This window comes from Amblyomma mixtum, chromosome 4 (genome assembly GCF_055824585.1).
Source record: "Amblyomma mixtum isolate Tamu chromosome 4, ASM5582458v1, whole genome shotgun sequence".
In the NCBI taxonomy this organism is placed as follows: domain Eukaryota; kingdom Metazoa; phylum Arthropoda; class Arachnida; order Ixodida; family Ixodidae; genus Amblyomma; species Amblyomma mixtum.
The window spans coordinates 90366005-90392510 of NC_143015.1; the positions used below are offsets into that span (position 1 = coordinate 90366005).

General features: G+C 47.0%; 2 protein-coding genes across 4 annotated transcripts; one reads left to right on the plus strand and one right to left on the minus strand.

Moving 5' to 3' along the window:
- Positions 1-324: 324 nt before the first annotated feature.
- LOC149347391 (uncharacterized) lies at positions 325-22436 on the minus strand. Of its 3 annotated transcripts, none has more exons than XM_089587045.1 (9): positions 22309-22436; positions 18530-18868; positions 14439-14510; positions 14293-14322; positions 11592-11660; positions 7685-7867; positions 3433-3573; positions 1355-1484; positions 325-702 (listed from the first exon to the last, which is right to left on the minus strand). In XM_089587045.1, the coding sequence occupies exons 1-9, from the start codon at positions 22330-22332 to the stop codon at positions 644-646; spliced, it is 1047 nt and encodes a 348-aa protein (XP_089443171.1). In that variant the 5' UTR covers positions 22333-22436; the 3' UTR covers positions 325-643. The 3 variants fall into 3 exon arrangements, with proteins under 3 accessions (XP_089443171.1, XP_089443170.1, XP_089443172.1); XM_089587044.1 differs by having other exon boundaries at positions 11592-11669; positions 22309-22431; XM_089587046.1 differs by lacking the exon at positions 22309-22436 and adding an exon at positions 21521-21692 and having other exon boundaries at positions 11592-11669.
- On the plus strand, positions 22032-25981 carry LOC149347392 (PHD finger protein 10-like). Its single transcript, XM_089587042.1, has 2 exons — positions 22032-22796; positions 24728-25981. The coding sequence occupies exons 1-2, from the start codon at positions 22146-22148 to the stop codon at positions 25892-25894; spliced, it is 1818 nt and encodes a 605-aa protein (XP_089443168.1). The 5' UTR covers positions 22032-22145; the 3' UTR covers positions 25895-25981.
- Positions 25982-26506: the final 525 nt, after the last annotated feature.

Consider the following 26506-nt stretch of genomic DNA (forward strand, 5'->3'; position numbering starts at 1 on the left):
AAATCTCGCTGTTCTCTTGCTGCGAATTGGCGCCGGTCACTAAATAAAACGCTGGGTCTTCAGATATTCCAGGCTTTGCAGACTTCTGTGAAGTCACGAAGGCCACCAGCAGTTAACGGTTCACCTCTCCTCTCACCCAGCTTTCGCTCGTCACAATCGGCTGGTCAACCGGGTCAAATTCCAGATGCTGATCAAGATTCACGAGCAATGCGGGCGACAAAGCGCTCACCTGCATACATCACGCCAAGTTCGGTGGCTGTAGCGTCCGCTTCACGTTTACCTTACCTCGTTACAGGATGCACTTCACAAAAAACAAGAGACTCATTCGTGCTAATACGTGCCTTTATTTCCGCAAGTTACCCTTCGCGCACATATCAGTCCTTGTCGAGAAGCACGTTGCGATGATGTCTGAAGTATCAACCAGAGTGGGCAAAGTTGGTCTGGCAACGAGTACGAAAGAACAGGCGAACACTTGTGGAAGGGGAGGGACAGAGAATTCTGTTACATGTGCTTTTTAACAAAACCTGGGGGGGAGGGGTAAGGTAAAAACGCAATGAAACAAACGAAATGCCGTCGGCAACTGAGGGGAACCTGGTCTTGCAGTTTGTGTCCTCTGATGATGTTTGCTTCTGGGCCCAGCCCATCACCTTAGGTTGGATTGCAACTGGTCGAGCGTCAGAACAGTCAGGTTCATTGGCTGACCTGGGCAAACAAAAAGTATGGATGAAATAACTGCAAAACTTAAGCTAGAGACGTTGCTACAGCATACTTCCAAGCAAAGAGATGTCATTTTCATAACACGGCTCTACTCAATTTGCAGCTGATTCACAACCAGCAAGCAAGTGAAAATTCTACTGCTTTCAAAATGCAATTTAAAATAGCACAAGTATCTTTTACCATTTAAAGCTTCAATAGCATAAATGGTTAACTAAACTACTCGTGACACAAGGTACAGGTATGGTGAAAAATATTACGGGGCATTCTTCTGCATTTAAATAAGTGCTCAATGGATTGTTTTACATGAACTTAAATGACATATTCAGAATTGGCACACAAAAATACATATGTTCCCTGAAGATTTCATACTTGTGACTTCATAAAATTTCTTTTTAAGACAACTCCTTGACTTTGCAATCACAGATGTACAGACAAGTGATGAAAGCACTTTGTAGCCACACCATTCCTAATCGGTTTCAGTCCTACTCTGCATGGCCTTAAACTCTAATGCCCCAGCCCGTCACCTCAAGGTCCGGTTGAAAAGCCTTGTGCATGAAGTGACCCTGCTGTTGAACGAAAGTTTACACAGCCAATTGAGAAGCGGTTTTCCTCCACAGAGCACGGTTCCCTTGCCTACCATCGAGCAAGCGTCCATGGTAGGTCTTGTAGGCCTTCATGGCATCGGCATGCCGGTGGAAGGTAGCCAAGGCTGTTGACACGCCCACCATACGAGCATCGTGCATGGGACCAATGTCTTGGAACAGATCCTGGGCAAGAAAAAGAACACGTGCAGACCAAACAGATTCAACACCAAAGGGAAACAAAGAGCTGCACTTAAGACACCAAATTTTTGCTTGCGTGTTTTCTTCTTTCAAATGATGTGTCAAGACTTTCGTATACATGGAGCACCCTGTGGTATTTGCGTACAACCGCTAAATAATTTATAATTGAATTCCTTCTTGACGCTATTTCGGTTGTGGTTTCATTAGTCGAACGATGGCTGCGACGCATAATTGGTGTTTAGGTCACGTGATGCATAAAAAATTGGCTATATAATTGCTGACAGGTCATTTTTTGCAATTCCAGGTCTTTGAAGAGGCTAGATTAAATGTAGTAGTGAATTAAAACTACACATCAGCGATTATATTAGTTTCTCTAGTGGATCACGTGACCAAGACATCCACTTGACATCACAGTCGTCGTTCGGTCTATGAAACCGAAACAGCATAAGAGAAGAAATTCAATTATAAATCTATCTCTCATTGTTCCTTCTAAACTGTTTATGATTCTGGGAAGTTTGCTATAGCATTTATAAATTATTTAGCACTTGTAAGCAAATACCACCCAATAATCCATGTATTCTAATGTCTAATGCATCATTTGACAGAGGAACACGCGCAATAAAATCAGGTGCCTACAGTCCTTTACACGATGGATTACCATTCAAAAACATTACCAGTGTTTTTCTGGAGAAAAAAAAAATGGCTGTGTGGCTAAGAAAGTCGCAACTGAAGTCCTCCATTTTTTCCTTCATCTGCACACCGGCTGTTACGCCATTTTTAAGATGTATAGTCCTCCGAGCTTTCGGTGAGGCAAAAACGAGTGAACAAAAACGAAACTGCTAAGGTCATAAATCAGATGCCCAGCTGTTACTACATTCGTCAAAAGATGGTGCCACTGTAGTGTTTATTGTAAAGCCCCGTTTACTATCCGTTACGCTGCTGTCTTCTCAAGACAACCAATGGTGGTACCGTGTGGAAGCGTGCTTGACTACACTTCTGAAGCTCTTGCACACGACAGCTTCATGCAGGCTGACTGAGTAGCACGCAGTGACGGCAGTGATCCTTCGCATGCCCTAATCCCGAGCGCTCGCCGTGATGTTCTCCCGAGTCAACGATCATCAAAATGGTGTTACTTATCGAAGTGGCAACCTAACACACCTCATGCAAAGTTCCGCAAGCAAGCTTTTCCACACATCACGGCTGACCAGAACGAGATGAAATAGCTGGCGCTAAGAGAGGTGACAAGGCAACGACAAACGCGATGGATGTGGACGGGAAGTATTAAGCCCGTTGTGGAATGACCACACAAAAAAAATTCAGGGGGGCACTTTGTTGACCTAAAGTGCGGTGAGGCGAAAGCCTTTAGCGCAGTGCGGCTGCTAGTGTCAGTGATGCGTGGTTAAGATGCTAATTAAGTACACAACTGTTTGCGAATCTTAAATGCTGGAGACACTGGAGGGCGCTTGGGAGGCATCCGTCTGATTCGGCGCCTTTCTGCAAACACTCTCCGGCGTCCTAGACAAGGAGAACTACGTATGCGTTGGCAGGAAGTAGCGCAGCCATTAGCACGCTCGGCTGAGGAACGGAAGGATGGTGGTTCGAAACCCACCGTGCATAGAGATTTTTTTTCTGGTCTGACTAAAAAAAGCGTGACACCTCTGCTGACAACCTTCTGTCCCCAACGATGAGGCATTAAAGGCTTTCACCTTAAAACCATCCACTGTTTGCACTGCGATCACTCGCATCAGATTGTCGGCCATGTTGTTTGGGTCAAGTGGGACTTGCGGCAATGCTTGAAAACGGAATTTCACACAAGGTCCATTGGGGCTGGCAAAGAATTCAACCGAGCAGTGCAAGTAAGCTGACAGCAAAGCTCCTGCCGTGCCAACACGCCAAGAGGCACAAGGACAAGCCCACTGCCACTACAACGCACCCGGACGTCGCTCTCGGTGACCTGTGGGTGAAGGTTGCTCACGAGCACCGAGACCCCCTGCAGTGGTTCGGACGGAGACCGGTGCGGAGGTGTGTCCAGGCCCCTGCCGTCCAGCCGGTGCTGAATCCGGCTCAGTGATGTCTGCGGCAAACAGCAGAGAACAAGGGGAGAAAGATCTTTGTGCATCCGGAATTGAGGAGAGCTTCGTGTTGCTGGCAGAAGCCATTTGCACGAGGCAAGCACCAAGAAAAAAAAAAATCCCGCAAAGTGTAGGAGCATGGCACATGGCAAAAGCGAATGCCGGATGCTCTGCGGGAGTTTGTCCAGCAAGCCCATTTATCGGGCCTCTGCCCTACACTTAAAATCCTTCCCTCTGTTGCACTGTAACCCAGAGCTATTATAAGAACCATCCCTTACTTCCTACAGCGAAAAAATGACCAATTTTGAGTTTTAAAATAACAATTATTTCTACAATGTACGCCGGCAGCCTATGCGCCAGTGCTGTGTTTCTGCTGCAATGTTGCCAATGTGTATTATTGCTCTAGTTCTGCGTTTCTGCCACAGCATAGCACACGGCAACACATGCAGCACACTTCACTCTGTCACAACCGCCACATACCTCAAAGCGCAAATGTTACTTAATATATCGTGGCTGGCTTGTTGGTTACACATCTTGACAACAACAGCGCAGTCGGAACACAGACAAGAAAGACTGACATAAACACAGGTGCGAATATTAGTTTTATAGTGGTATCAGTTGATGAAGAAGACGATGTGCAATGCACAGAATGAGAGTGTGTTGCAGTTTAACATGAGGCGTGATTGGCTGCAATGACAGCCTAGTGCTCTCGTGCAGTGGCCATGATCGGCATTGTTGCCGATCGTGGCCGCAATCGGCAGTGGTCACAATCGGCCACAATCTGTTCGCACCGCCACGGGTTCGAATCCCAGTCACGGCAATTTTTATTTTATTTATTTAGATATGGTTTGCTGCAGGTCACCCTTGAGGGTCAAGCTTCACACAAACCGGAGAGCTGGTTTGACCTCATGCAGTGGTGCTTTTGCATTGAAAGAATATAAATGAAACAAAAATAAGCCACTGCACCGAGCCAGAAGTTGATTTCAAAAAAATTGAAATATAGAAAACGTTGCACACATTCTTAGCTACCATTCTTCTGATATTCAGCTGTGTAGATAACACACTGCACCTTCTGGGGCCTTTCAAGGTAAGCAGCATGGCTGCTGGGCCACTAGAGAAAGCTATCACGTGAGGACATGAGTGGAGGTAGATATGGGATGTGCTGCTCATTATACTTGTTCCGAGTTCTGGTCTTGTCCTTTTAAAGCAGAGCCTAGAGTTCCTTCTTTTACATTTTTCTTATTTTCCAGGGAGCAGTGAGTGGGTTCTATAGGTGAAAAGGGGGCGTGGCCTTCCTTGACATCACTAGAACCATAGTCCTTCAATGTTTTTTTTCTGGTCACGAAACTGCGGCCAAAATTTCATATAGGGACAGCGCGCGCCGCTAGCGGCGCGGCGGTCGGCGAGGGGGCACGAGTCACTGCGCGGGCCCTGCTTGCAGCGGCTGTCTCACGGCCAACAGGCTCATACTCGCTTGGTGGTTGTGCTTTTTGGGGATCGGTACTTGAGCTTAAGATGGACGCTACTTTGCTGGTTATCACCTGAAAGCTTGGCTGCAACATCGAAACACTAAAAACCCTGTGCGATCGACGACGGCCGCTAGTAAACCTTGTTAGCGGCTGTTTTCTGGCAAACAATTAACGCACTTACTTTCTCTCGTTGCTTTTTACAAAAAAGCGATTTCTGTACATGGGTCCAGCCTTCGCATTCATGTTTACCGGAACTTGCCTACAACGTCATTCTGGAAGATCTAGCGTAGCGATCAGTAACATATCTGTATGTGTCTGGGTTGCGCCTGTCTCGGCCGAGTCCTCGCATTCATCTAAGTGCACAAGGCTGCTTGAGGCTGGCGCTTACCTTGTGAGAAATACTGCAGTCTCAATAATGCTGAAAACAAGACGTTGTGGTGGCATTTTAAGAACTGTAGTGCGCGCTACAAAAGCGATCACATGACGAATGCACCGGTAGTTTTGCTGATACTTTCGGAGGCGGCAAAGCAAGGTGCTGAAGACTCTTGCTACATGAGCCATTTAGTTACACTTTGTCACACTGTGACTACGGAGGCGCGGACGAGTGCAAGGAAATTGTGAATTTTTGTTGTTCATTGCTCATGTGCTGGCTTCGCGCTACCAAAATAAGAGACAAGCTGTGAGTGGCCATGCAATAAACTACAAATGAGCAATGATATAAATCACGGAGACACATGTACAAAAAACAAAAAGCGCTTGGAGGTTCAACGTGGTCAAACCGAGCAGACGTGCGAACGCATGTGTTTAGCCTGTTTGACTCATGTTTTTGCTTTGCTGGGTCGTTTGCACGTCTGGCAACGATATTAGAGGGAAGTTAAGCTCTGATCGAGGTTAAGCTGGTCTGATGTGTTCGTTCCGAAGGTGGACGTTGATGAAGACGACAGTGTACAATGCGCGCAGCGCGAGAGTGTGTTGCAGTTTAGTTTTTTCCTGTTTCGGTCTGCACCTAACCCTGGCCAATCTCCCACTGTGGGTTATGTGCCATCGTTTTTGAGGTAACAGCAACAACAACAACACGAGGCGTGATCGGCTGCTGCGATAGCACAGTGCTCTCGTGCAGTGGCCAGCGAAGCTGATCCGTTCGCGCCTCCGGGGGTTCGAAATTTCCAGTCGCGGCAATATTTATTTTACATCTGCTCCCTTAAATTCAGGGATGCCACAAGATTTTTGGTTGGTTTGGTTTATTGGGGTTTAACGTCCCAAAGCGACTCGGGCTATGAGGGACGCCGTAGTGAAGGTCTCCCGAAATTTCGACCACCTGGGGTTCTTTAATGTGCACTGACATCGCACAGTACACGGGCCTGTAGAATTTCGCATTCATCGAAATTCAGCCGCCGTGGCCGGGACCGAACCCGCGTCCTTGGTTGGGTTTGACCCCATGAAGTAGTGCTTTCGCACCAAGAGCCATCAGCACATTGAAGAGTACAGCTGTCTGAAATGCAACATCGTCACAGATTCGTGCCCAAGTATGCTGGTAGGCCTTCGAACATCCGTGAGACGATGCCGGGCCTGAGTTTCGGTTTTTCGCATTGCAGCGACACTGCTTCTTTGTTGATCACAAACTCGTGAGACCGAATCCGTGGGGCAAAATGCCTCTCGCAGACACGGACATGCTTGGAGTCGAATATAAATCCGCCGCTTTCTAGTCGGGGTATCTTGCGCTTCCATATTTTACGCTGCTCGGCGTCGCTCGGCACACAGAACAGCAAGGCCTTTTCCTGCGTACCTACGTAGCCGGAGCGGCAACCCGCCACGCAGCAAGTATTCAGCATCGCAGGCTTGCACGTCACGTGCACTGAACTTATTTTGCAAACGAAGGCAAAGTGAAAAAAGAAAATAGTTGCTGCCGCACGGCCGGCATCCCATTCCGCCCGTAGACTCGCGGCCGTAGAGACGCTCGCTTCCTCGCGTCGTTGCCCCCACACGACTCTTAGCGCCACCTCGTGGAAGGCGCGGTCAACATATGAAGCTCTCCCATAGCGTTACGGAGAAGTTTCATGACCATAAAAGCATTGAAGGACTATGCTAGAACCAAAACTCCGCTGGCGCATTTGGTAAAACATCTTGGCGAAGACCACAAACCACCAAATAAAACCATGCTCATCATTTACAAATCAAGCGCACTATACATAAGATCCAGCGTCAACCGTAAAACAAAACACGTGCAAGCACGCACTGATGCCCGGGAGAGAATGCAAACCTGGCAAAAGAAAGAGGGGGCGGTGGGGTTGTGTCAACCCCTGCAGTGCATTTTGGTTTGGTTTATTGGGGTTTAACGTCCCGAAGCAACTTAGGCTATGAGGGACGCCGTAGTGAAGGTCTCCGGAAATTTCGACCACCTGGGGTTCTTTAACGTGCACTGACATCGCACAGCACACGGGCCTCTAGAATTTCGCCTCCATCAAAATTCGGCCGCCGCGGCCGGGATCGAACCCGCGTCTTTCGGGCCAGCGGTCGAGCGCCGCAACCACTCAGCCACCGCGGCGGGTCCTGCAGTGCATTTTCTTGTTCCAACAATAAATGCACAGCCACTGCACACTCTGACGGCAGCCAGGCACGGAGCTCTTAAAGGCGCCGGACTTACGGAGGCCCGCGGCGACCTGCCCAGTCCGGAAGTGCTGGAGCGGTACAGGCGAGCGGCGGCGGGGGCCCCGGCAGCCGACCTCCCCAGGACGTCGTCCAGTGTCAACCGCTCGAGGTCGTCGTCATCGTCGTTGTCCAGCATCGGGGACTCACCGCGCCGCCCCTGCAGCAGGGCCTGTCGACGCTTTTCACGCACCAGAGGGGAGGGGGAAAAACAGAAAAAAAAAAAACTAGCTGATGGTTGCCATCCTGTGTACCGCGACATACAGTGACAGCCTGCTGTGCGGTGGTGAACGTGCCATTTTCTGAGCTCAGAGGCACGCATGGCGCAAGCGTTATACTCCGCGACAACTTTTTCTGGCAACAGAGCGGAAGCTATGGGGCTGAAACACTCCCTCTCTTCGTCTAGGCAGAGAAACGTAGTCCCCGCTTGCAGTTATTAGTTCCGTCTCAAAACATAGCGCATTCTCAATACTCATTATTTAAGGAACACCTCCAACACAACTAACAACTTTCAGTGCTGGAAGTCAAGAAAAAAAAAGTTTTCTTCATTACAGTGAATTTGTAAAGCACATTTAATAACAAGAAGCTTCCTTATACCCCTGTCAAGCGCGCAAGATAAGTGCACTTACGGGGAGTGCGCTTCGGCATTCCGAGTGACACTTTGGGCTACGCAGTGCTAAACGGGAAAGCAAAGTGCACTCGTAGTAAAAAAGAATGGCATCAGAAAATGAGCGGAATTTCTGAAGAGGTCGATGGAAAAGAAAAAGGGCTCATAATAATTGATTGCTTAACGTGATAGCACAAATAAAACAAGGTTCAACAGTTTTTAACGAAGGAAAGAAAAAATAGAAATTGAAGAAAAGCCAAGATGAGCCAAGACTATCCAGAATTGCGGAAACAAACAAGATGGCAGTGGGCAGCGAAGTTGCATTGGATCTCGTTCCTTTTTGTTGCTTTGCCTGTAGCTGTAACGAACAAATTTTTTCTAAAAACAATGTAATGGCATGTAAAATAAAGTTGTAAGTACTTTTTATGCACTATGCATATTGTGCCTTTGAAGTCGCTGCTGGCGAGGCTACGCACTCAGCCCTCAAAGTGCGTTCTGCGAGCGCACTCTGACATGAGTGTGCACTTTGGCAAGTGCATTTGCGTTACTCCGTTTAGCTGTGCCAGAGTGCACTTTCAGCAAGTCACACTTTTCGTAAGTGCACTTTATTCTGCACGCTTGACAGGGGTATTAGATTATGCCGGCTTCTCCAGTGCCGATGTGAAGGTACCAGGGAGGGAGCATAGTGCCATGAGGCCAAGCACACCGTCGCGTGGCCGAACTATTTGGTAGAGTGACAGAGTGACATAGTAGCACGGCTGTGCATCAGCGTTGCCATCTGGTGAAATTCGCCACCAGATTTCAAAAATTTGGTGAAATTTTAGACCTCCTGGTGTCAAAGTAGGCGAACTACTACACCAGACAAAAACTGGTGATATCTGGGGAAAACCACTCTGCCGAGACAACCAACTACCGGCACTGCTCGTCCGCAGAAGGTGCAGGTTTCACGAGCCAAAAAGGCGCGTGGGTAGCCCACTGCCGCCGCCTGAGTATGGCAGCCTCAGTCTGCTGCGCTTTCAGCAAACTGCCCAAGAGCTCCAGGAATTTGCTGACATTTTCACTTATTTCATCGTTTCCTAGGATGGGGCGCTTTTGTGCGAATCAATCGGTGTGGCTGGCGAGGTTCCGTCGCCTGCCATGAGAACGCCCTGTTTGAAAAACCCTACAAAGAACTGGCATTGTATGCACTGGCCTGTCTTTCGAGCCCAGTGTCAAATGCGGTGGTAGAGCAGGTCTTCAGCCAAGTCACGTGTGTGAAGACGAAGTACCGGAACAAGATGTCACTGAAAACTTTGGATGCCATTGTACAGTCCAACCTCGTTATAACGAAGTCGCATTTTGCGCGGAAATTCGTTCGTTATATCCAATATTCGTTATAAAAGTATGCACTCAAATTCCCGCAGAAAAGGTCGCTAATAAGCCCAGGTAAAGAGTGCATTTTTTCAACCCTGTGCTGTCCATCTTAGGACAGCACAGGGTTGAAAAAATGCACTATTTTTGAATTTAACGCATGGTATAAGCATATGAAACCTCGCCTTACATTTCGTACTGGAAAGCAAAAACGAACTCACAAATCGGGATGCATGGCCAGGTGCAAAAACTGATTTATTTAAAAAACGACGTAATCTCCATTTGGCGGCACTTCACACTATTTGACAGGTTATATTTCTCGACGAAATCAACACAGAGCAGCGCTTTCCCGATGTCAGCTGATTTGGCCACAGGTAGGTTCTCGAGGTACCCCCTCAACTTCCTGGCCATGTCAGCGGCCTCCGTGCTGCTGAGAGCTCGCACTTCGCCATCTTCACATGCATCGCTGTTTCTAGCATCATCTGCAGAAACCACCTGATCAGCAATTTCCTGATCGGTCAGTTCGGGCGTCACAGCCAAGTTGTCATCTGCACAGATGAATTCCTCGAATGTAACGTTCGGAACCACCAGCTGACGCCATGTCGTCTCGCCAAAATTGTCCGCTTGCCTCCCAGTTGCATGCGGAAGCTTTCTGCCTACTTCTCGTAGTTGTCGGCGCCAACGGCTGCTTCTTCGCCAGACAAGACGTGGCAAACAATCCGATGGCGGTCATTAAATCGCTGCAGCCAGCCACTGCTTGCATGAAAGTCATTGTGGCCTCTGACGGAAGTGAGACTTCTCGCCTTCATTTGAAGGACGGCACCAGACACAGGCAGGTTACGCGCTATAACGTCCTTGAACCATGCAAACAAGGCATCTTCAACATCCTGTCTTGCTGTCATTCTTCACAGCGCCTGCAGAGTGGGCGTTTGCAATCTTTGCCTTGCGCTCAAGATAACCATCTTATCTGGATAGATAAGAGTGCTAGGCGCAACACCGAAGTCCGTGGCAATGACTTTTCCTTGCGCCCGCTGTCAACTGCCCTGAATATCTTTATCTTCGTTTCAAGGGAAACTGCTGTTTGTTAAGACGCGTTCCGTGACGGCGTCTACAGATTGAACTGCAGAGATAGTGCGCGCGGGTCGGAAATTGCGATGGCGGGGGTGGCTGGGGAGCGGGCGTTGGTTCGATCACGTGCCAGTCACGTGCTAGGCAGCCGTTGATGCTAGATTCATTCGCTCTCCCTAGATGGCGTCGCGTGCAGAAGCGCGGGTGATTCAAACACATTTTAGGTGCGCGCGCTTCAAAAGATCAAAATTTAGCGTGTTTTGAGATTTTTCCTACTTGTTTGCGCATTTTGAGCCCCGCGAATACAAAAGCTGCTTCGTTATAACCGATACAGTGTCAAATTTTGAATTTTTCGTTTCGTTATACAGATAGAACTCCCATAGGAATAAAGCATGTCCAACCAAACTTTTCTTTCACTTCGTTATATCCGATAATTCGTTGTATCCGTGTTTGTTATAACGAGGTTCGACTGTACTATAATTGTACGGATTCGCACAACGTCATCAGAGACGGTATGCTACGCAGGTTCCGTTCAGACGTCTATGACGCTAAAAGTGATGATTAAAGGCTAAACGAAATGATTCTATGTTATTAATAAAATGAGTGTTCCAAGAAGGCTGACTTTTGTTTTTTTTTAAATGTAATTTTAGTTTCTGGTGAAATCCGGTGAAAAATTTACGAGGTTCTGGTATCGCCGCCACTTTCCAATCTGGCAACGCTGCTGTGCATAAACAATCTACTTCAAATAAGCTGCCACACTTTAGCACCTTTTCCGCTGTCGCTGGAATGCGTCTTCGGCACAGTCGGTGATGTCTACCAGTTCCTTTCTCAGTGCTCACCAGAGGCAGCACCATAGCCAAACTCACACTCAACTACTCACCGACATGAACGGGTTGGCCGTGGTGACCGAGATGCCGTTTGGATTGACCTGGATTCTCTTGTTGCGGGCCTGCGGGATCTGCATCGTCAGACAACCCGTGCAAATATAATAATAAAATAATAATAAGGATGGCAATGACGAAGAAGAAAGGCGGGCAGAAATTCACCGTGGCGAAAAAGTTTCGAGTGGGTAGAATGAGAAAGGAAGGGATCTCGTCGTGGAGATCTCTGGATTAACCTCAAACACTCTGACAGTGATGGGGTATTAACCACGAATTAACCATGACGTCACAAAAATCCCTTGATGCCATTGACTGCTTTGAGGGGTACTTGCCACTTTGTTCTTGAGTTATCCAACCATAGTCGGCTATTGATTTCAGACATCTTAAAGGGGCCCCGAAACACAATCTTAGTTAACTGTTTTGCCTGTTGATTGCATACAGTGAGTTATAATGGTGCTATTAGCGTCGGTAATACCGCGTAAATTCCGTTTTTTAATATTTTAATGTCCTCCCAAAAACAACTTCATGGCTCTGATGGTGTCGCCACACTGTGGCGGGTTTTTAGCAGCGGATATGACATCACCTGGCGCGAGCTTGATGGTTGGACAAACAGTAAATATACTGCAAATTGTGTGAATAAATAGGGACACATTTTGTCACCTGTCTGCGTTTTATATTAGGTCAACAAAAACAACTTGTTTGTCTTAGATAAGAGCCCTGCAAAGCAAGTAAAATAAAAATACACCACCAGGGGCGCTCTGGCATGGAAACGACGCTGCCAGTCTCAGCAAGAACGAGTTACAGAGAGCAGGCAACCATGGAGTACAAACTTCCGCGACGTGCTCTGGCAGGCTGCTTTGATTGGTTGCGCCAGGTGCTGTCATTGGGAGAGCGAAATAGGAGTGGGAAGCCCCGCCAAAATCGAGTTGAGGGCAGCGTTTTGTTTGCTTGTATTTTGAAATTTCTTCACTGAATAACTCCCGTTCCTGTGCATCGATTCCTGTAATTCTTTTTAAGTCAGCATCTGTGTGACATAAACAACCCACCTGAAGTGTAGCCGGTATTCCCCCAGGCAGTGTTTCGCAGCCCCTTTAACTAGCGGAAAAAGACATGGACAAGAGAGTTCATGTGTCCCGCGTGTGTCCTATCCTTACCGTCTTCTCCATGTCTTTCTATGCTAGTTAGGACGTCTGACAGAATTAGGAATTTAGCAGGGATAAGGGACAACTGGAGGCTGATGTGGGAGGCCCCTGTTCTGGTGCAGACGTAACCGAGTTAACAACAGTCATGACAATAGAGAGAGAGCGCAACTTCGGACAGCTGTCAACTGCCTCGCTGCTATTTCAACCATCTTGCAAACACCACAACTATGCCGCAAATACGTTAAGGGGGGAAGCTGGTCATAGAAACAAAATGTTGTTAATGAAGTCACAATAATGGAATCTTCAAGAAACATGTATTTTTGTGTGCCGATTCCCAAAATGTAATTTAATTTTATATGAAAAAATCCGTGTGCACTTAAATAATACGCTATGTAACTTTTTGCCGAGAGCTTTCAATAAATTTTGAAGCAGGAAACTTGCTAGGACACATGCCATTGGCTTGTCTTGACATCACACTAAGGGCATAAGGGCAAAATTATCATTCTACCTATCATACAAGTTGAGTTAGAGGGTTTTGAATTTGCCACTTCACAGGTGGGAAGAAACTGATGATTTCAAAATACTAGTAAGACTCACCTTCTATAACAGGCAGGATGATAATTTTACCCTTATTGCATAGCTTGATGCCAAGAGAAACCAATCTAACAAGTTTCCTGCTGTAGAATTTCTTTCAAACTCTTGGAAAAGTTACCTAACATATTGTATACATGCACAAGGACCTGTTGTACATAAAATTCAATTACGTATTTGGAATCAGCACGCGAAAATGCATGTTCCCCAAAGATTTCATAGTGGTGACTTTATTAATAAAAATTTATTTTTAAGAACCTCTTCCCCCCTTAAAGGTGCACTGAACAGGATTCTGAACATGTCTTTTTGCCGCAGGAACTCTGTCTACACGTTCCTAGCATTCTTAGAAACAGTAACTTATTGCCCTGTGTGGCCGATTTCCTCAATTAAAACGAATTAACATCCGGCTCCCGCCTTTTTTTTTTTAATTCTGCCTCGTACGGTGGGCAGAGTCGACCAACGCGTGGAGCGCCTTTCACCCAGTCCCATGGAGGCTTTGCTTTCGCTTTATTTTGTTTTTTAGGTTTCCATGAATAAATAGTTTCATTCGCAGATAATATAGCCGCAAAATAAGCCCAAAGAAATAATAATACGCGCGGACTATTTGCTACTACGGACCACTACGTATTACTCCGCTGATGGCAGAGCGGCAAGCCACCACGGGACTGGCTGAAAGGCGCTCCACGCGTTGGTCGACTCCGCCCACTGTACGAGGCAGAATTAAAAAATAAAAGGCGGGAGCCGGAAGTTAATTCGATTTAATTGGGGAAATCGGCCACACAGGGCAGTAAATCGCAGTTTCTAAGAAAGCTCGGAACGTGTAGAGCGAGTTCCCGCGGCAAAAAGACAAGTTCAGATTCCTCTTCAGTGCACCTTTAAAGAGGCACTGCCCTCACAAAATTCAGTGAGAGCAGAGCAACGTTTCTCAAAAAAAAAAAAGAAGAGTGCAAAAGGAAAGCAAGCTCACCCGTTCATCGATGTCCATCTGAGCCGCTTGCTGCAACGAAAGGGGCAAACACAAATTGCAACTGCAAGAGGCACCGCGCCTCTCGGGGAAGACGCACAAAGCATTCTTGAAGAGTGTTAAAAAGGGGAAGGGGGGGGGGGGGCTACCTGGAGTGCTGCGAGACGCCGACTGCCGCTGATGAGACCACGCCTCTGGCTGACCAGGCCGGTGCCAAGACCCTGCGGAACCACGGTCAAACACGGAATAAGGAAATAAACAAAGGAAGCAGCAGGAACTGAAAAGCACGACTTGAACACACATGCAAACCTGGTGCCAGACCATGGCAGCCCCCCCCCCCCCCCCCCCCCCCTCCCCCCCCCCCCCCATACAATGGACGAACTAGAAATCAATGCAATCAAGGCGGAAAGTTGGGCTAGTTGGTGTGTCATCGTTAATTGAAAGATTAGCGCACAAAACTAGGACAAAGACATAGAAGGAGACGGGATTAGCACTCGTCCTGTCTCCTTCTATGTCTTTGTCCTAGCTTTATGTGCTAGTCTTTCAATTAATGATGACGTACTAGAGCCAACCCTCGATAATTTGAATTTGAAGGAAAAAGAAAAACGCGTTTCAAATTGCGCAGACTTCAAATTAAGGGGGGAGCCTGGTCTTGACAAAAAAATTTTATGAATCTAGTCACAGTTGTGAAATTTTCAGGGCACATGTATTTTTGTGCGCTGATTCTAGATATGTCATTTAATTTCACGTAAAACAGTTCCTTGAGCACTCATGTAATTTTTATGCAAGTAATTTGCGAAGAGTATTGGAGAAAATTTGCTGCGGGAAACTCGCTGAAATGTATGCCATTGGGTTCTCTTGGTACCAAGGAATGCAATAAGGGTAAAATTATCATCCTGGCTATCGTAGAATTTGAGTTATAGGGTACTGAAGTTGCCACTTCAGAGACAGGAATACTACACACTTTTCTTCTCATTTCTGAAGCGACAACTTCAAAACACTATAACTTAAGTTCTATGATAGGCAGGAAGGCAATTTTGCCCTTATTGCATACCTTGGTGAGAAGAGAACCCAGTGTCATACATTTCAGCAAGTTTCCCGCAAGACATTTTTTTCAAAGCTCTTCACAAAATACATGCATAAAAACTGCTCAAGTGCTCAAGGAATTGTTTTACATGAAATTAAATGGCATATTTAGAATCGGCACTCAAAAATACACACTCCCTGAAGATTTCCTAACTGTGACTTCATTAATAATTTTTTTTTTTTTTTTTTCAGGACCAGGCTTACCCCTTATTGGGAGTGTTCTTAAGGGGGGTGGGGACACTGGTCTCCGGGACCAATAACTGACCCAAAAATCGATTTTTCAGAAAATGGCATTTAGGGCTTCGACAGCTGTTACTTCCCGAGTCTGCCAATTTTGCATGCTGAGTGAAGCTGAAGGTGCATTGTCTGCAGTGTCCAAAAGACATCTGTTATATCAAGCTTTGAAAATTCATGATTTCGTAAAGTTTATCAATGCTTCATACACACACCTTCAATGTTGATATTCTAAAAGCTGTAAAGTTACTACTAAGGAAAAAAATGAAACAAAAAAAGAAACTGCTTTGGTCACTGCACTCTTTACTCGTTAAAACTATATCTGTCAGCTGCGTGGAGCTGGCACTCTGCTGCGAAGGCACCGAGGCCAGTTTTGAATTAATAATTATTCCTGACTGAGCCCTCTTTAAAGCACCAAGGCAGTAATTAATGACTGATCAAAATTAATTACCTTCATTCTATTATACCCATTATGATCTGTCACCCAGTGAAAGTGTTGCATAATGTGTGTGTATGCCTTCCACTGCTGTTGCTTGCAAAGGGGTCGAGGGTTCCTCAAGCTGCTTGCATGCAGCTTTTACCTGGGCTTCTTTCACCCGTGAGAATGGGAAATTAATAAATAATGAATCAATGAACGAATTAACTATGTAATTTCCAGAACAAAAGAAAAAGAATTACATATCTGAAATAAGAAAGAACTCAGCAAAAGTAGTCAGTACAGCTTCATTAGCACTGGAGTAAAAATAAAGGAAACAGTTTTAGACCAAGTCCTCGCTTGAAGTGCTAGATGTTGTCAGGATAAAACTGTCAGTTTGAATAAGATGGCAGTTCAAACTAATGAGAGACCACTATAGATTGAACTGTTTTGGCAACAAAAGTGGCAAAGTTGCCTGAAACTTGATCATGAATTTTCATAGGACAAAACCACTGGCTTTTGCTAAATAGAACTAATTATCAACAGCCAGTGTGGTATTTCAATGGTAATAAATTACTTCTACTTTTGACATGAACATTTCTCGCAGCTTAATAGTACCGAGTTACAGCGGATTTCAAGGTAGGGCGAGACTTTAATGAAAGAGAATTTCATCAGCTTTTAGAAAATAAATTGCACGTTGGTATTTGTGACTTTAGAGATGATTTTTTTTTTAATTCTTTTTGGTGGTCGCAGAAATGTGGAAGTTTTTACAAGTTTATTTGCATTTTTCTCACCCCACTTTGTTACAGATTTTTAGGTCTGTGAAACCTTCTAATGGAGCACGTTTTTAGCTTTTACAAAATATATTGCACTTGGCTTTTCACGTGTAACATTAAGAGGTCAGAAGTGGGCAGAGTCGGTGAGGGAACAAACGCGGGTTAATGACATCCTAGTCGAAATCGAGAGGAAGAAGTGGGCTTGGGCAGGGCATGTAATGCGAAGGCAAGATAACCGTTGGTCCTTAAGGGTAACGGAGCGGACTCCAAGAGAAGGCAAGTGTAGCAGGGGGCGGCAGAAAGTTAGGTGGGCGGATGAGATTAAGAAATTTGCGGGGATACAGTGGCCACAACTGGCGAAGGACAGGGTTAGTTCGAGAGACATGGGAGAGGTCTTTGCCCTGCAGTGGGCGCAGTCAGGCTGATGATGACGATGATGATGATTCGCAAACAACAGAAAGGCCTTTTTAATCCTTTTTTTTATTCCCGTGGCGCTGTCAAGTTGAAAGGTTCAAGTCTTCAGATGCTTATCTACATCTTTCTCGAAACAGCAATTTTAGAAGTTCAAAGTACTTTTTCCTTGGGAACTATAAGGCGTAAGCAAATAAAATTTTCCTGAGTTCAACCAATGCCTTTGACATGACTGGTGAAAAAATCAAAAGCCCAAGTCCATTTTTTATTTTCATAGAAAACAATTGACGAGTCGCAGTTTTATTGTACGGAGAAAAAAAAAACCCTAATAAGTCTATTTTTTGTGCAATGCGCATACTTTTGGTACCAGCTATGTAGAATAGATTCTATGCTCATGCAAAATTTCAGCACACAGCATTCAATAAGTTTTAAGAAGAAGGTACTTTGAAAAATTAGATGTAGCACTATTAGAAAGGTCTTCCTAACAGCGCTACATCCAATTTTCAAAGAATAAGTGACCAACTAGCCCAGAACCAAGTTCTAAGGAAAAAAGTACATTAGTAGAAAAAAACAAAACAAAAATACCAGACAGAATTTCAATCCAGCTTTTAGCACTACTGCAAGATGCATCTACTTAGAAGACTGCTAGCAAATTTCATAGCCACAGCATTTATTACAACTGCTCTGCAGCCAACTTTCGAAAACCAGTTTCAAGGTCTCACTCCACTTTAACCCTTTCAGGTGCCATTTTTTGTTTTGACTGAAATCTATTATTTTTTCACCTAAGTAGTATATCCAGGTGTCAAGAAAGGGAATTTGTTAGTTTTCGAACGTGAAAAACCAGCAGGTAAGTTTTTACAACGATGTGGAGAATTCCGTACACAGTGTCAGATTTGTTAGAAAGAGTAACATCGAAATGTTCTCGCGTGTCAGGGAAACACCCTAGGGATCGTGGAATCACTTTGTGTTTCGAAGATTTCCATTACACTCGAAACTGAGCAAAAACAACCAATATTTTCACTCGCGGCAAAATCTGTCTGCACAAAAATGGCGGACAAAGAACTGCCTAGTTCACTCTTTGTGAAATATTATTTACCGCATTCCCTACATGATGCAACAAAGCAACTTACCTGCAACAAGAAGGGTGCTCAATTTGACTGAAATATTGAAATCACTGCTAAGTGCTCCAGTTTCTCAGAAAAAGGTGCAAGTTTGACACTTACGCAATTGTGCAGAAAGCGCCTGAAAGGGTTAATGTACACCACAATCTCTAAAGGCCCCTTCTTAAAAAAGTGTAAAATAACAGAAGAGGACAAACCTGCAATGGCTGTCTCAGGTTCCTCGCCTGGAACCTCGGCGAGGTCTGTGCGGCTGTGACTAGTCCGCGGCGCCCAAACGGAGCAACGCGGTTGCTGAGGGGTCCGTTGCCGCCACCCCCCACGCCTGCAATGAGGTCGCTCCGCATGGTGTTGAGGCGGAGGTTGGCTGCTCGGCCCGTCTTGACGATGCCGCGCGAAGCCAAGCCAAAGCGGCGAGGTGCTGCGGCAGGGGCAGCTGTGGCACGCCGGGCGTTGAGGATCTGACGAGCATCCGTCACTGGCCGGCGCCTCGGAGCGCCGGCGACGCCCAGGCGGTTCGCCAGGCGGCTACTCACCATCTGCAAAGAAGCAAAAGGCCGCTTGCCTGTTAGACATTCCTCTCCAATTGTGTGCCTTCACACAATTACAAACTATGCATGCAAGCAAGTCACATTAGCCAACAGCAGTTGAACACATCATCATAATCATCAGCCTGACTACGTCCACTGCAGGACAAAGGCCTTTCCCATGTCTCTCCAGTCAACCCTGTCCTTCGCCAGTTGCGGCCACCGTATCCCCGCAAACTTCTTAATCTCATCTGCCCACCCAACTTTCTGCCGCCCCCTGCTACGCTTGCCTTCTCTTGGAATCCACTCCGTTACCCTTAACGACCAGCGAATATCTTGCCTTCGCATTACATGCCCTGCCCAAGCACATTTCTTCCTCTTGATTTCGACTAGGATGTCATTAACCTGCGTTTGTTCTCTCACTCACTCCACCCTCTTCCGATCTCTTAACGTTACACCTATCATTTTTCTTTCCACAGCTCGCTGCATTGTCCTTAACTGAAGCTGCACCCTCTTTGTTAGCCTCCACATTTCTGCCCCATAGGTGAGTACCGGTAAGATACAGCTGTTGTATACTTTTCTCTTGAGGGGTATTGGTAAACTGCCATATGTGCTCCATCCATTTGTGGATTTCAAGAACAAGTGTGCTCAACTTCTGGGAAATAACTAGAAGTTGAGCATGCTTGTCCTTGAAATCCACAGATGACTTGCGCTGTTTTGTTGACGGCAACTACCTCCAAGCAGCTGACTACTTTTGAAAGTGTCGGCGAATGAAGCAGAGGTGAAAAAAGAAGAAAACTGGTTTTCATTTACTAATGCCTCACAGGCAAGCAAAGCAGCAGACTATCAGCACGCACGTTGGAGGGCATTCACAGCAAAATCAATGCCTTCAACGATGAAGGCTTTTGTACACATTTTAAAAAAAGTGCACAGGCGTTTTCTTTTATGTGTCTCATACTGTTAAAGCTTAGCAATCCCTTATGACTGGTATTCCGCTTACCCAGAGAACACGCTGGAAAAGTTAAGCAATCGTGGCTGGTCGAAGTTCATAAAGCCGTGCATATTTACACTTAGCTAGCTGTGCCTTTTAATTTTAATAGCCAAGCATGCCTTCAAAATAATTAGAGATTTAAAGACATGTATGTGGGAATAACCATATAAAAAAAAATTTACATTATTTACATTTGCACACACAAGAACACAGCAGCAACACGCACGGCTGTGCTGCCGTGCTGCCTACGGAGTTAAGTGCGGATATCTTGGCGCCACATGTGGAGAGATGCCACAGGAACCGAGAAAACGCATCGAGGCCAGAATGGCTTTCTTGTGAGAAAATGCAATGACCACTTCTGCACCAATCAGCATCCGAAACAGCGCAAACCTCTATTCTACTCAGTTCTTTCGTCAATGTGTGGCCGGGTCGCCATCGCATTGGTCTAGAGTGCAACTCGTAAAAGTGAAACCAAAACTATGCGGTTGCATGACTTTTTGCCACCGGGGCCCTCTAAACTCTAAGAGTGTAACCACAAAAATTCACTACCGGGCCAAACACACTACCAAATGCTTTTTAAATGTGCAGTTTCCAACGCAAGAGCCAGCAGCTCTGTCAATACAAACCTTTACACTCCTTTTCGAGTTTCTGCATCTCACCGCAAACCTGCAGCAGTCCCATGTCTATAAAGGTGACACATAAAAAAGTTTGTGTGTTGAGATCTCATATGCACAGAAAAGAAACATGACGTTGAAAACAAACTGGAGCTCTCCACATTCCAGTCACAAAAAGAGATGAAGCAAGTGGAACTGTCCAACGCACAGATGTAACGAATGGACTGGTTAAAATTGGTTTCTGACTGGCTCCACTTCGATTTTGAAAAGTCCCCACAGGCCTTTTTTGACAAAGGCACTACAAATGTCTCGTTGTTCGGGTGTATGTATCGCGCGAACTTATCGTCATACGCGTTCTCGCTATACGCAAGTTCTTACGTCATTTTCCATAGCTGCGAAAGACCAAGCAACAATAAAACAGCTAGACAGCATTCTGTGATTAACACGTGCAGATGCGAAAGTACAGCCGAATAAACTATGTGTCCCCACTCATTCGTGCAGCAACACATGTGCAATCTGCTCGCAAATCCGTGACAAACTGCAACGAGTACAAACTTTCGATTGTCAAATGATTTCGTTCCGACAATCCGTCCGGATTACCACGTAGTTACGTATTTCTCGGGGCCTGAAATTGGACCCTGGAGCAATGAAAAACCTCTCCCTGGCTCCTCCTCGACTTTTCGTGCTAGTAGGCGCGTAGCTTTGAGAATCATTACGATGGAAGGCACCAACTATCATTCACAGAGAACACATGGAGTCCCATTTTGGAAACATGCTGGGTCCGCACAAGCGCTTGCCCTCGGTTTGACCAGTTAGACGCGAGCCGATTCACAAGGACTGTTGCGCGCAGCTAAGCACTTCCATGGCGCGTAGAAATGTGACAAGGCTGGGGTATTGATCGAAGAATCGGGCAATACCACGTTGCGAAGCGTTGACTCGATGAACCACGTTTGGTTTTGGGCACTTCGGGCGCTGACAGCGAAAATTGGTATGCCGCATCAGGTTGCGTTGGGTGCCAGTCGTGCTGCCAGCTACGAGAGAGCTGCGGCCATAACTCACCTTGGTCTGCCCGTTAGCGAACGGCGTTTCACGCCTGCCTTGAGCTTTCGATGAACTCTGCACACGCGGTTTGCACGAAACAGGGTACGACCAGCTTGCGCGGGGAAATAGGTTCAGTGCGCTTCTTCACGCTCGTTACAATGGTACGGGATTCGGATGCGACTTTTACTTGCGGCTTTCCAGATCGGTTTGTCCGTTGTATTTTTCCATTTATTTTTCTAAACAGTAAATATGCAGGTGCAGGCCGACCGATTAGACAAAAAACTTTATTCATCTGCCGATTCAGTTAGAACAAATTATTGAAGCATAGCTTGATTTGTTTTGTTACAACAGCAGTCAGGCGAGTCATACTTGGTTCAGTACAGTTGAGGATGAAAAAGAATGTTTATGTTGAAGATATAAACGTTATTTTGAGCACGTACAAAACTAAACAAGCCAGAAAGTTTGAAACTTTGCACGCGAATGCGCTTGCCTCGCGGTTTTTTAACGCAGTAGGTCTTTGCGGTAGCTGCCTCACGGCGGTAGACATCACCGCGGCGACGCCGAAACAAACTTTCTTGCTTGTTCGACGTCGTCGCTGTCTAGTGTTTCAGCGTTATTTTTGTGGGGCTAAAGCAAAAAGGAAATGTCTGCGGACGGTAGCGAAGCCTGGCCCACACCGGTCTTCGACAGCGAGACGCCGGCTGCGGCCGACGGCGACTCGCAGTGCTCGAACGAGGAGAACGCGACGACGTCGTCGTCTGCGTCAGCCGCCGCGGCGGCCGGCATCTTCCTGCAGCCACACGTACCCAAGCTAAGCCTAACGGCAACATCCGCTGCAACGGCTCCGTCGCCGTTACCGGAGAAGCCCGCGGACGGCGTCGCCGTCTTCGAAGAGGACACGCGGAGCTCGTGGAACCTGGAGCCGCCGCCTTCTTCGGGCACGGCCACGCCGTCGGCGGCGGCAACCAGGGACGTTGACGATGACGACGAGGTGCGCGAGCCGCCGTCGTCGTCGGTGGTGGAGGCGGTGATGGGAGACGCGCCGGCTTCGTCGTCCAAGTCGGACGACCCGGGCGGCGACGCCGAGGGTCGCGAGCGTACGCCCGTGGTGAGCTTCGCGCCCACCGTGGTGGACTGCGACTCGCAGAACAGCGGCAGCAGCGTCAAGAGCGGCCGTAAGCGCTTTTCGGACGACGAGGTGACGTCCGAGGCGCCGACTACCATCACGGCGGACAAACTGTTCGAGTACCACTGGCCACCCGACTGCGGGGACGCCTACATGCTCCAGGAGCAGGTGCGCACCGGCTCTTGCAATCAGCGTGTGTGACAGCGCCACATGACGCTGTTCACGCCGGCTGCGCGAATGATCCTTGCCGATCTAGCTCACATTACACTGATGGGTCACAGTTTTTGGTTCGAAGAGGCCGGTTTCTGCCTTTCTCGAGTGACATGTACCCGAGCACTTCTCTGTTCTCGTGCATGGTTGCACGTGGTACACCGAAGACCAGATGTGAAATTTAAACAGTTACTAGGCACACTGTGGAAAAGGAAACCATGTGCCATGGCATTGCTAGTGGTGTACTGCAGGCCATTTTGCTGGCGGCAGCAGATAAGGCTGGAATAGCGCCGGGCAGGGTGGCGGCCACACGAGCAAAACTAGCGGGCTATTGGCCGTTGCATGTGCTTGGAGTCACAAAAGGTCTTACCATGGTTCATGGGGTTTAACTTTCCATCAGGCTATGAGGGACACCATACTGGAGGGCTTGAGATAATTTCAACCACCTGGGGTTCTTTAATTTGCACTGACATCGCAGAGTATATGGGCCTCTGGCATTTCGCCTCCATCGAAATGCGAACTTCAGTTTAATGGTAATTATGTGTAGTACACTGGTATTCAGAGAGTGCCGTGACTCATGTGCCCTGCCCACACTAGTCCATGAAAGTGTAGGCGCAGTTACGGCACTCGTGCTCTTTGTGACACTCGAATCAATCGGAACAGTGACACAGTTTTGAAGCTTTGACTGCTATGACCAGCTAAGCCTGCCTTGTAGAATACACAGACTGAATACACAGAATAATGAACTTGCTTTCATCACTGCATCCTTTTATATAACAGCATGTGGGAGGTAGTAAGCGAATAAATATAAAATAATGTAGCTATTCTTACGGGCTTGTATGGGTGCTTCCTAACAAGCACTAAGCAGTTTGTTTGACTTACACCTGAAAGCTGGCCACTGTCTTTAACGAGGTTCTGACACGCCGCGGCGGCTTAGTGGCTGCGGCGTTCAGTTGTTGAGCTTAAGGTTACGGTAGATGCAGTTCGCTGGAAGTGAAATGGAAAAACGCCCACCTACTGTCCCATGTTGGCGGACTTTAAAGAGCTCCAGGCAGACTAAATTAATGTGGAGGCCCACAGCTATGGTCTCTCTCAAAGCCCACGTGTAATTCGGTTCTTATGTCTCACATGCTTTGAATGAGCTTCCGTCATGTTTTTAACGAACTTGCATGATGTCTGCACTTACAGAGTAACATATGTCAAGAGCGTATTCAGAATTTTGTCTGCACAGTGTAATTGTCAGCTTGAATGCACTGAGTGTCTTTGACTAAACAAACAGCAAGGCTGTATTTATGGAACGTTGCTTTTTAGTGATGCACTGCTGACAGATAGCTCTCAGACTAGTGTGCTGCCAATTTAATTCGCGATAAATAAGTGTTCGCTTCTGACAGGTGATTTCGGCACAGTTTGGGGCTGTGTGTAAGAAGAAAAGACACTGTGACGTTACCATTCTAATTTTGCATATAAAGTTAGTTTTCACAAATTTCATAAAATTGTCAGGTTTTCTTAATTTTGCTCTGCGGAACTGTGTTGTTGGTGCACTGGGGTTGCCTTCGTTATTGCCATCTAACTTAATGACATAGTGTCTGTATGGGAATGAAAGCGCAGATGTGGAATAATATATTTGCTCATTTCTCCCCTTACCATTCCTCCTTGAGCCTAGAAACTGTTGGGAAGCCATTTCTGTGCTTTGTTTGTAGTCGTGTTGATGAGCGTTTTCAACAAAGATGATGCCCCACAACTCAGCTCCGACGTTCTTTCCGCTTCATGTGAAGCTTGAAAGAAAAAGGCATTTGTCATGCAGATTAAAAACCGCTGAGACTACTTTCAGTTGCATCTGCATCTTGTGGTTGTCCTAAATGAAGCTGGCTTTGCTCTCTTTTTTGCAGGTGTGCGAGTTCCTGAACGTAAAGTCGTTCAAGCGGAAGCACCCAGATCTAGTCCGACGACCCGTGGAATTCGACGAGAAAGAGTTTCTCAAGGAGCACGGTGTTGTCACGATGACCATGTGTGACCTCGGGTTGACAGCCCTCCGTGCAGACGATGTGGTCGACCTCTTCATGCGCGACTACCCGGAGAAGTACCAGGAGTACGTCAACTACATCCGCGAGCGCGACAAGCAGAATACTGTCGAGAAGCACCGTGGCTACTCCGCAGTGTCCGTCGAAAAGTGCAAGATGGCTGACTTTGTCCGCAAGGCGGTCGCCTCAACCGCCGAGTACAACCAGCATCTCAACCAGGAACGGCGGGAAGAACGCCGTTCGTGCTTCGACTTGCAGACGTTCACCATCCAGTACCCGTCCCGGAAGATACCAAAAATCGAGGTAATGCCCACGAACCGGCGGAGGTACCCCGTTGCGTTGATACCAGGACAGTACCAGGACCACTACCGGGTGTACACATCACAGGAACTGAAGTATTTGCCTATAAACACAGTTGTCTACGGGCCGCCCCAGGAGATTGGCTCCGTTTACACACACCCAGGCTCGGATGGAAGCCAATCCGAATCAGAAGACAGCTCCGGTTCTGACGGCTCATCCTGTAGCAGCTCGAGTGGCGGAAGCTCGCCGGCGTCGGACATGGACACGAGCGCCCCAGTGGGACCCAACTTCTGCAAGATCTGCGCCAATGCCGACTCGACCAAGGAAGGCGAGGAGCTCATCTCGTGCTCCGAGTGCGGTAAGGTGGGTCACGTGACATGCCTCGACATCCTGCCCGAGATGGCGGTGGCCATCAAATCGTACCGGTGGCAGTGTATGGACTGCAAGATGTGCAATGTGTGCATGGCGACAGACAACGAGGAGAAGATGATGTTTTGTGACCGGTGCGACCGCGGCTACCACAGCTTTTGTGTCGGCATGAAGGCCGTTCCGGCAGGTCGCTGGATCTGCCGGCTATGTGGGCGGTGTGCGACATGCAGCGTCAACACGCCGGGGCCGGAGGGTCCGAGGGTACAGTGGCACCACGAGTACGGAAAAGGGCCAAACCCCGTCGACCACAAACGGAGCGTGACCATCTACTGTCAGAACTGTTACCGGCAACGGAAAGGGCGGTGACGGGCGGTTAAGACTGTTGTGGGACAGTATTTGTTCTCGTTGTAATATAGCGAATAAATGAGCGCGGACTCTGTTTTTATTCATGAACACATTGTTAACGTTGTGCTTATTAATCCGTATGTACAGTTTTGCCGTGTGGCTCTGACCGGATGCAGTTTAGTGTTCTTCAAGAAGAAGAAAATGCTGAAGTAAATCTTGATTATGGCTGGATGTTATTTATTGTGCTGAAAAGGGAAATAAATCCTTGAAGCTTACTCCTCGGAAAGAAAGCATGTAATTAATGTATGCCACGACTACTTACCCATGGTGCTGAAGCTTAGGAGACAAAAAGAAGTGCTAGTTGGGAAGCTGAGGATAGTGTAGTGGCCGATTCAAAGCAGATTGTCAGGTGTGACAGAGTCAGACAGAGAGTAGTGTCGATTTGGGAATGAAGACAAGTTGAGAATATTCTAGATGAAAGTAAAGGAAGAAAGGGAGCTGGGCAAGGCATATAATTTGAAGAGATTACCAGCAGAACGACCGGATTCCATCGAGAGGAAAACATAGTTGGAGGTTGCACGCTTGTGTATATTGATGATGTGAGATTTGCTTGATAAGTCCGGCAAGTCTGCC